Source organism: Lolium rigidum, chromosome 3 (genome assembly GCF_022539505.1).
Source record: "Lolium rigidum isolate FL_2022 chromosome 3, APGP_CSIRO_Lrig_0.1, whole genome shotgun sequence".
Classification (NCBI taxonomy): domain Eukaryota; kingdom Viridiplantae; phylum Streptophyta; class Magnoliopsida; order Poales; family Poaceae; genus Lolium; species Lolium rigidum.
This window is the reverse complement of record NC_061510.1, coordinates 82,362,840-82,373,538: the sequence shown is the minus strand read 5'-3', so window position 1 is coordinate 82,373,538 and position 10,699 is coordinate 82,362,840. Positions and strand designations below refer to the sequence as shown.

The following is a 10,699-nucleotide window of genomic DNA, read 5'->3' as shown; positions in this document are numbered from 1 at the left end:
GGACGTTCCTACAACTGGTAAAAGATGCTCGCGTTTTCAGGCTCCAAACATGTCCAAAAATAAAGCAGACAGAGACTCTGAAATCTGATGTCCTAGACCTAGCTATAGCTACCTCGCCAAGTTAACTGAACTGAAACATTTCGCAACCAGCCGACCTCCTAGTACACAGACAGTAAAAAAATACATTTGACAACCAGCTAGCTCCAGTAAAAGGAACATCTTTCTCCTGCACGCCATGGATGGACTCTGTAAAAGCACATGAGTACAAGTACAGATAGACACACATGGCCGTAGGCACTAGTTCATGTTGGCAACCTGGTTGGGATTCGAGAGCACGATCGTCTAGCAATACATGCGTGTGCGTGTGTGCATACACACCACACTACACTACACTACACTACGCATCGGCACGAGCTCTCTCGCAGCGCCATGATGATGGAGATAACTGAGCGCAACCCAGAGATAAAAGCAGCGCTCTACCTTTGCACACTTTGGCGATCGATCCATCGATCGAGCATGTTGCGTTTGCATGAGGCGACGCAAATGATGAAACAGACGAACGAGCAGGGACAAAGGTGCTGCTGTACAGAAAATAATTTATTTATAGCAAGCGCTCAAAATGCCTTTTGTTTTCTAACTGATGATCGATGTTGCTTACCACTAGTGCTTACCAGCCAGCCAGGGCGATCGGACAAGATGCCCATACGCAATATTAGTACATGCATATCACAACCTACGTGCGTGCATGTGGGAATGAAACCAGCCACCTAATTCATGCATTTGTCTTTCTTTCCCTGATCCAATTATACATTATCAATATTTTGTACTTATGCAAGAGAAAATAGTATAATGAAGACCAAGATTCCAAAACCCAAGCTTAAAACCAGGAATATGTATTTTGTACAAGCATATTAGGAAAACCTTTGACATTCTTAATTATAAGCATTGACCAATCAATCATAAATAATAGTTTTAAAATTCAATAAACCCTACAACATACATGTATGTGTTTGTCATGACAATCAACCACTACTAACTAGCAAGGCAGTTCATAAAGTAGAAGCTAGTAGTGTATAGCTAGTTTCAAAGTCCAAAAGTAATAGCCAAAAATTCCGTCGAAAGGAAGACGGATTGTTCGCCGGTCCATCGTTTAGTTTCCCCCCGAAAAGAGATGCCCACTTTCCCCCACTTCGAATCTATGCGTAGTACAGCTTCGCAAAACGGACAATATACTTATGAATATTAGAGCAAAGCTAGGACCAGCCGGATGGGATTAACAAAGACATGTGTGTGCAACTTACTTCGGTTTGTTAATGAGCTACACATGCAGCCATCTTAGCAGAAAGTCGAAAAGCCAAGAGACAAATAAACTTTATTAGTTGTTGGGGGGATAAAGATGTCAATGCCATCTCATTGCCGCCGTTAGTTTAGTGAGGAGAGAGGGAGATCGTAGATAGGGATCAGGGCATGCACTTGGCTGGGCGCAAACACGATCGCTTGCATGTGTGAAGAATCTTCCCCCACATCATCCCACCCAGTGCTCACTAAAACAGTGAGAGGTTTTTCAGCAAAGCAATCACTACAGTGGCATGGATCGATGAGCTGTTCCTGCATAGTTTATGATTGGCAGAACTAGCTTTAGTCTGGTCAGCAAGGCAGCCAACAACCGTGTGTACCAGATGCACACGTACAGAAACAACAAAGGAGTACGTTGTGTTCTTTTCATTCTAAGGGCATGTTTGATTTATAGGAATTTCAAAGAAAACTTGTAGAACTCTTGCCCATAGGAATTTTTTCTATAGTGGCCATTTGATTTGAAGAAATGGATCCTCTGAAATTTCTATCGATTGCTTTCATATACTACAATTTCATAGGAATTCGAACAAGAGGGTAGACTCTTGGAAATTTTCCTATGTGTCTATGACAACTATGACATGTACTCAATCTCTATAGATATTTGTTGCGTTTTTTATGTGGTGCAAGAAAACAACATCTACAATTAATTCCTACGTTCTTCATTCATGTAGGATTTCATACGCCATGACATTATTCTTATATTATTCCTATTCCTACGTTTTTCAAATTCTTTGAATAAAACAAGCCACAAGCGTATTATGGATATCTGTCATATATGGTTGCCAATGGATCATTCTTCCTTGTTAGAGTTGTTAACTTGTTACCATAATTTAGGCGACAAAACTCCTTGGACCTATATTTGTATTAAATATTTTATCTTGAATTTGAATGAATGGACATCACTACAACGGGATTTCTCAGGAAAATGAACTAATTTCCGAGCTCTTTCCTTCTTCCACATGCTTCACTTTCTTTTGTCAACACAGAGAAATATCTGGCCTCACGGAATTTGGATTCATGGTTCTCGGGGAGGGGGGTCATTGCCCCACTCTTTGTGGGAAGAAAACATACCAATGGTAGGGGTGATACGAATATGATTGATTGGTGCAACATCACCATATGTTATGGCTACGAAGGAAAAACCTATTGGGTGCTGCAACATGGCTAATGGACTGAGGAGGCAGGGAACAGGGTGTCAGTGATAATGTAGGAGATGACTACACGGTCTAATGGCAACCACTATGTCTATGCTCTTTGGTGAAAATGCTGAGCCTTACTCCGCCCTTGCTTAGTATTTGGGTTGACAATAGGAGGATGATGAAAGTATGAATGGTTGGATAGATATCCAAAGGGTGTGATATTTGATTCGGGTACGGAATTGAATTAGCTTTAACATGGTCACCATGGCACCAACACATGTGTATATGAGACGCACACCGAAACAAAACAAAGTAGCTGTGTATGTTCCACTCTACTTGTATTACTGATATTCGTATTACTCTGTTCTTTCTCGTGTCAACAGAAAAAGATAACATCGAGCCATGCCAGGTTTTGATTCAGAATTTTGGGGAAGGGAAGAATCCATGTCTCGGTCAAGGAAAGGCATCCATACACTAGTACATAATGAACCTAAGCGCTGAAAACTGTAAAAAACATTTGCTCATGTGTGATGACACACCGAAAATTGGCGACCACGAGGCAAGTCACATCAGCAACAAATATCAATGTACGACCATCGCTGATACGGGCAGGTCGCCCACAGACATTTTTGTTTGCACATGTGCGATGTGGGCAACCCAAATGCCCATTTTTTGGGTCCATATATACACATGGCTATTCCCTTAACTAGATAGCCACTCCCTCTCTCTCACAGTCGCGACTCCATCTCTCCTCTCAATTCCCCTCATGTCGCTCGCTCCCATACCGATGGCTCACCCATGGTACCGCTGCTCCTTACCACTGGCTCACCACATTATATGCATCCTCTTGCCACCAGAATACGCGACCCCCTCATCTGTGATCCATGTCATCGGCATACCGGCCTCGTCGCCTGACGAAGAACGCCACCTCCTCTACCATCGCCTCGAGAATATGAGGATGAGAAAATGTTATGTTTGCATATGACGATCTAATGGTCATGATAATTGAATTGAATTTAACAAAAAAAATGAGACGTGCTTTTTTGAAAAGGGGGGGGGGGGGGAGTAGCTCTGGCCCTTGCATTGACCGTTGCATATAGACATTTTATTACCTTATTCAAAGTAGTTCGGGTACAAAAGAAAAGTAAAAAAGGATCATATGAGTGCACGAATCACTAAGGATCGATACATATGTATCAACCATCTGAAAATAACATTAGAAAAAAATGTAGGCCTGCATTTCCACATTACTCTAATATTAAAGACTGAATGCATGGAGTGAAGTCACATCTATCCGCCTAACTCATATCTAAGAAAGATAGAGAAAGGGAGAGAGATGTGAAATTGATAGTAGGAGTACAACAACACGATGTACACAAGCACATGCAATTAAAGAGCTAATCTTATCAATGAAGCTAATGCATCCCATTAACTGCGCCGATGAGATTGGAAGGTAGACTAGTCTTATGACCCCCATCTTTAAAACCCACCAAAACAAACAAACAAAGCCTTGATAAAAGCTGCCCATCCAATGAGTATATGAGACACATTCCCCCTTCAGGGAAAGGGCGCCACACCCACACACCGATGCAGCAAGCGGGGAAAGCAATCAAAGAGATATAGACAAAGCCCTTTTTTTCACCCCCTCCCTCCTCCCTAGCTATATATGATCCCCCTCATGCCCCAACCCTTTCTACAACACACACACGCAAGATCACAAGCACAATGCAGCCTCGCCTTTCCACCCCATAAAGCCTCCGTTGGCACCCCTATCCCACTAAGGAGCAAAAAGAGAAGAGGGAAAGGAGGCAAGCCAAAGGCCGAGGCAAGGCAAGGTAGCCTAGGTAGCTAGTTGCGGGCAAGGGCACGTAGCTAGTGAGGTTAGCCCTTAAAAAGAAGAAAGCTCCCCCGACGCTTATGGCACTAGTCAAGAGCCACCACCAAATGTTGGCCTCGTCTTCAACCTCGTCGTCGTCCCCGTCCTCTCAGCAGCAGCTGCTGCTGCCGCCGGTGCCGCCTCCGCCCGTCGTCACCAGCTCATCCTGCGTCGCCGCCGACCAGCCCTCCCCCGCCAAGCGCAAGAGGCGCCCGCCGGGCACACCAGGTACGCATGTCGATCATCAACTTGCACGTATGTTGATCGATCATAAATGGTTGGTTAATGTGTACGTAAATAATGCACCGTAGATTGATTGGCTGACACTTACAAATGTAGACCCTGATGCTGAGGTGGTGGCGCTGACGCCTCAGACGTTGCTGGAGTCGGACCGGTACGTGTGCGAGATCTGCGGGCAGGGGTTCCAGCGGGAGCAGAACCTGCAGATGCACCGGCGGCGGCACAAGGTGCCGTGGCGGCTGGTGAAGCGGGCGCCGGCGCCGCCCTCTGGAGGAGGAGAGGACGGGAGCAACGGCGGCGGCACGGGAGGAGCAGGAGCGGCGTCGACGGCGGCGCCTCGGAAGCGCGTGTTCGTGTGCCCGGAGCCAAGCTGCCTCCACCACGACCCTGCCCACGCGCTGGGCGACCTGGTGGGGATCAAGAAGCACTTCCGGCGGAAGCACGGCGGGCGGCGGCAGTGGGTGTGCGCCCGCTGCGCCAAGGGCTACGCCGTGCAGTCCGACTACAAGGCGCACCTCAAGACCTGCGGCACCCGCGGCCACTCCTGCGACTGCGGCCGCGTCTTCTCACGGTACAAACAACTCCATGCAACGCCAACTTCTTCAGTTACGATAGGATAATGTTCCTCTGCTCTCATAATTCTTGTCCGGGTTTTAGTTCAAATTTGGATCACCTCACCTAGGTACGGTCGCACACTCGCACTAGAACGTAGTAAGTTGCCGTAAGATGATAACTAATAAACACCAACATATTGTTTTCTGATTAGTTGGCTAGCTTAATTAGCATCGATCGATGGAGACAAGACAAAAGATGTGACGGTGGATTGCTGGGTAGCTTAATTAGCTCTGGGAAAGAAAAGATTGAAGAGAGGTATATATTATGTGTAGGCAGCCGACATGAATTAACTAGAGTTTGATCGATCGATCCATAGTTTAGCATGCAAGCTAGCTATAGCATATTTGTGTACGGACGTGGATGGGGACCTGGTCGAGGCTGATGACATGCATATATCCAGGTCGAGTGGGATCCATAGTATCATCGGCCCATATAATGAAAAAGGAAGAAGCTTAGGGAGAAATGAAAAGCAATGAGATGATCATTTCGGTGGCGGATTGCGGTAGGACCGAAAATTCCACCGGGAAAGCGACCGCGCATCGACCAAAATCTGTCTCATCACCATTCTCCCAACACTCTGCTAGTGCTGCTACCTAGCTCCCGTAAGCTCAACTCAAAGAAGTCGGCCTACCATTCTAATTATGTTGGCACTCTCTCTTAACACACACTAATTAAGTCTGTTGCAACTGCTGCATGCATGTGCCATTATGCATATAAAATAGAATATTGTTAGGTAGCACCACAAGCACTCAAGGTTAACCGTGTATACAAGAGAAGAAAGTTAACCGGGCACCACAGCTCTAAAAAGAGTACTATATGTACCTCCAATTCCATAATTTGAGTCGTGGTTTTAGTTTTAGTTTTGGAACAAAGGGAGTAAATACAATATGATTGCATTACCTCGGAGTACTATCATCTGATATCCTATATTTTACTGAACATAGTATTTTGGAAATTTTAACGGGCGCGCATGAAATTTATTGTCTCCTTGCGCATACAAGTTCGATTTTTCAACCAATGGTAGAATGAAAACTTCCATTCCTAACCTTGCCATTGCGGCGTGCCCTAGATTTCCGCACACGATTTGGGTCCTAGTATTATCGAGGAGTAATATGTTCGGTTTTGCGAATTACAAGTCGACTAAGAATGAACAACATCTGAGTCGACTTCTAAACCATTGGATCGCGTTGTGATTTGTGATGTCTTGTACGTTGCATATGGACTGTGACTAACATTTTTCCCAGTTGCAAATAGGAAAAAAAATCCAATCCATTAAATTTGCTTTAAGATGAAAAAAAGGTGCTGACATAAGTGGCATTCCCCCAATAAGTTTGCTCACTGGATACCGTGTGAAAGCCAAAAAATGCCATGTGTCGTGGAACAGGGGAGCTACTGTTTGTACGGGGGTAGTGAATTAGTGATCGACCAGCACTAGCTAGGGGCTTTAGCTAGCAGTTAGGCAGGTAGAGACAAGCCGCTCCCGTTCCTCGGACCCCGCTTGCGATCCACCAAAGTACAAGAGAGCGCGCGCGCACCACTCTCGATCGCTAGTTGCAACACGGCCCAGGACAGGAGGCCATGTGCTGCATAGACAAAAAACAAGCAGCACTGGGCTACCTGGCACTTTAATAATTGGCACTTGGCAGCCACACTCCCTTGTCACTGACCGGGCACTCACATAGATCGTGTAACGGCTGGCCGGGCAGGCACCCGTGCACGTCCCCACTGCCATTTTTCCTTTTGCCAAATGTGCCACCGATTTATTAATAATCATCGATAGCATTTCAAAATGTTGTAGAAATAAAAAATAAAACAAAAAGGTTATTAGACCGTCTTTCAACAACTGCACGAGCTGAAGATGCACCACGGTCATCGCTGAGACAGGAAAAGCGGGTCATAGTAAGGCTTGTTGTAATAGATAAACGTGAAGTTTGTTGTCCTAAGACACAAACGATCAATGCACAGTAGAGAAGCAATCATCACCAACAATAAGAACCATAAATCCGTAGAGGTAGATCTGAAATCACACCAACGAACACGGAACCCGACTAGATCCCAGCATATCCGCCAGGCATACAACTTCACATGCACTCCACTAGCGCTATATATGCGCGCCAGCGAAGCGAGGATAAGACGTGAAGAGCATTATCCCGACTTCATACCGCCGCCTCGTCATCATCCCGAAGAAGACATAGGAAAAACCTAAAACAAGAAACATGAGCCGTTCTGCTGGCAAGAGACTTCACACCTCAAGGGCTGAAAGGCCATAGGAGGCAGGGTGGACCGACGGGGGGGAAGAAACCCTAGCCGCCGCCTTTGCTTTTTGAAGTATAATGGACACATATACATTGACCAAAAATTCACGGTTTCCAACGCTCGAGCGGGGTAACTTCTTGACCTAAAATTCATGATTTGCAAGTTCGTGACTAAAACGCACATTTAAAGCAACTTCATATATCAAATTGGAGATTTTCTCTTTTTCTTGTTTTTCAACAGTATAAGCTTAAGCTTTGTAGTGAACAAACCGGTTCGTGCAACTCAGATGAATGAGTCGTGTTCAAGCAATGCAAGTTGGTGACATGCACACGGTCCCTTTGATGATCGATCTGCCGTGGCAAGATGGTGCTCGATCGATTGGTTCAATAGTATTTCTCGCTGTAGAGCACTGTGCACAAACACTCACCGCGTTTGGTCCCGGCCAGATCGAAGTACTGAAGTGATGCTTCGGGTCTCGTGGGCAATTAGTTGATCGATGATCCTGCAGGTCGGTCGGTACACGTTTTCGCCAGACCGCCCACCAGTATCTTGCTGGACCGATTAGATAGCGTCCGTCCATCCATCGAACGACCGGTCTCGTTGTCTTGTCGATCGGTACATGCCGTGTGGTCGCTTTCGATCCGCGCCAAGTGCTGAATTGCCGTATGGGCTAGCTGTGTGGGCGGGCGGGCACGGCCGACCGCGCGAGAGATCGAGGGGCAATCATGCATTACACCTAACGTGAAGAATTATGGGACGTACGTACGTTCGTACTCTTCCCGACCTGCAAACATGTATACAAGTACGTAACGTACGTCCTGCTAGTGAGAACGACTGGACAAGTTGTGTAGAAGCATAGGCGTCCATGCATGCAGGTTATGGATCGGATCGACTGTTGTGTTGCTTAATGCCAAGCTGCTTGTGTGTTGCATTGCAGGGTGGAGAGCTTCATCGAGCACCAGGACGCGTGCAACTCCGGCCGGATCCGCGGCGAGGCGGCGGCCGTGCCGCCGGTGCTCCCGGCGCTCCGCCCATCCGTCATGAGGCATCCTATCTCCGGCGGCGCGCCACCGACGCCGCCGCCGGAGCTCCAGCTCCTACCGGCAGCCACCAAGGCGCCTCCGACCTCCACCGCCAGCTTATTCTCGGCCTCCCACGAGCCACACACCACGACGAAGCTCGAGCTCTCCATCGGCGCCCCGGACGGCGCCGCCTCGGACGACGGGAGGGAGGAGGTGCGGCGCGCCATGCAGGAGAAGGCCTGCGCGGACGCCGAGCGGGCGCGGGCGCGCGACGAGGCCGCGGCGGCGGAGCGCGCGCTGGAGGAGGCCCGCCGCGCGCGCCAGCGCGCCAGGGGCGAGCTCGAGCGGGCGTGCGCGCTGCGCGACCACGCCGCGCGGCTGCTCGCGCAGGTCACGTGCCACGCCTGCCGCCAGCGCTCCTTCGCCGTAGTGCCCATGGTGGGCGTCGTCGCGGCCGGCGGCGACGGGCACGGCCACGGCCACGGCCACGGCGGCGCCTCGGCGGTGGCCTGCGAGTCCCTGAGGAGAGGAGCAGGGTTAGGACTGTAATGAGCCATCTAGCTAGTACATGCATGTGCAACATTTGCGCTCGCGCGTCGTACGTACGTGAGTGCACGCATGCGCGTGTGTGTGTATGTAACCAAGGCCGGCCCGTAATGTAATGTTGTTTGGCCATGAAAGAAGGAATGCTTTTGTATACATGTATGTTGTTTGGTGATGCTTGTTCACGCTCAAAGTAGAAAAGTAGAAATTGATTGATACTACCATACCATTCCGATCTACCACGTCGGCAACAATATACTTTTTAGGGTTCGTGGAATTTGGGCTAAATCCAATCCAATTTGGGCAAGCGCTAGGCTTAAAAAACGGTTCATATGTATCAATGTTTTTAGAGTATGTAACATGTGTCTTCAACATTTTCACGCGTCTGATTATGATACAAAAAAGGTTCGTATGTATTAATTTTTTTTTAGAGTATGTAACATTTGTCTCCAATATTTTCGCGCGTCCGATTATGGTACAAAATTGGTTCGTATGTATCAATTTTTTCAGATTATGTGACATTTGTCTCTAACATTTTTCATTTAGTCACAAAATAATGGTAATTTTTTTTACCAGTGGTACAAACAAATCATATTGTAATATTTTTCTGTGTATATGTAACATTTTGAAAAATGCAACATAGTTTTGTTTCATTTCTCTCGAATGCATCCAACATTTTTTTCCTAGCTTCTCTAACATTGTAAGAATATGTATGTAACATTGATGTAGTTTCTCTGTACCGTACATAGAAAATTCATGTATCACTTTGCTCATATTTATACAACAAAACGTGTAAATACATGTATCAAAATGTGGCACCATATGTAACATCAAAAATAAACCCAGCAAAATGACCTTCACAATCGACAAATGAAGTTATTGTCATGGACGATTCAAGATCACCGGCTAACAATCCGCCGCCCGTGAGGTCAACCAGAGATAAAATCGATTGACTCGTCTGGATCCCCTACCAATTTTCCACGCCGGAGATCGTCGAAGCCAAATCCAATTAATATCTCTACCAACTTTCTTGGGGAAGTCATCTTCTTCAGGGCAGCGAAGTGTAACGAGCAAGTCGTCCATTTAGAGGGATACGCCCGACGAGCATCGACACTAGGCTGCATGTGGCGGAGATTAGCTGCCTCGTCGCCTGCCAGGTTCGGGAGGGAGCTAGAGATCCATCAGCGTCCCCCACATGGAGGAGCATATTGGCGGCCGACGCGGCGAGGAGCAGGGGCGGTGGCCGATGGTGCTCAGCAAGGGCACCCCTAGGCGGAGGAGTAGCGCGGTGGTCGTCCAGGCGGACGAGCTCCACCATGGCCTCACGCATCCCCCGCACAAAGGAGCAGATTGCCGGCAGCTAACGCTAGGCGAGGAGCAGGGGAGGCGGTAGGTGGTGCTCACCAAGCGCGCCCCTAGGCGGAGGAGCAGCAGCGATGGACGTCCAGGCTGGCGAGCTCCACCATGGCATCGAGAATAAGTAGCTAGGCGTGGGGGAAAGATGCTCGTGTGAGCCGCTGGGGGTAGACTTTTCCTTATAACAATGCATAACTAGTGATAATAACCCACCGATTACTTAACCGTGCAATAGAAGTGGCCTTAAGAGTTCTAGTTATAATAACTAACAGCCCATACATCTGAATACTTAACAA

At 47.6% G+C, this 10,699-nt stretch overlaps 1 protein-coding gene across 1 annotated transcript; it reads left to right on the top strand.

Moving 5' to 3' along the window:
- Nucleotides 1-4,412: 4,412 nt before the first annotated feature.
- Nucleotides 4,413-9,053, top strand: LOC124697128 (protein indeterminate-domain 16-like). Its single transcript, XM_047229761.1, has 3 exons — nucleotides 4,413-4,599; nucleotides 4,711-5,182; nucleotides 8,420-9,053. The coding sequence occupies exons 1-3, from the start codon at nucleotides 4,413-4,415 to the stop codon at nucleotides 9,051-9,053; spliced, it is 1,293 nt and encodes a 430-aa protein (XP_047085717.1).
- The last annotated feature ends 1,646 nt before the right edge of the window (nucleotides 9,054-10,699 follow it).

Bases quoted from the DNA above. Each gene is read 5' to 3' on its own strand.
- LOC124697128 (XM_047229761.1), top strand. From the start codon at position 4,413: ATGGCACTAGTCAAGAGCCACCACCAAATGTTGGCCTCGTCTTCAACC. The intron at 4,600-4,710 runs GTACGCATGTCG...TTACAAATGTAG, and splicing joins GCGCCCGCCGGGCACACCAG to ACCCTGATGCTGAGGTGGTG. The intron at 5,183-8,419 runs GTACAAACAACT...GTTGCATTGCAG, and splicing joins TGCGGCCGCGTCTTCTCACG to GGTGGAGAGCTTCATCGAGC.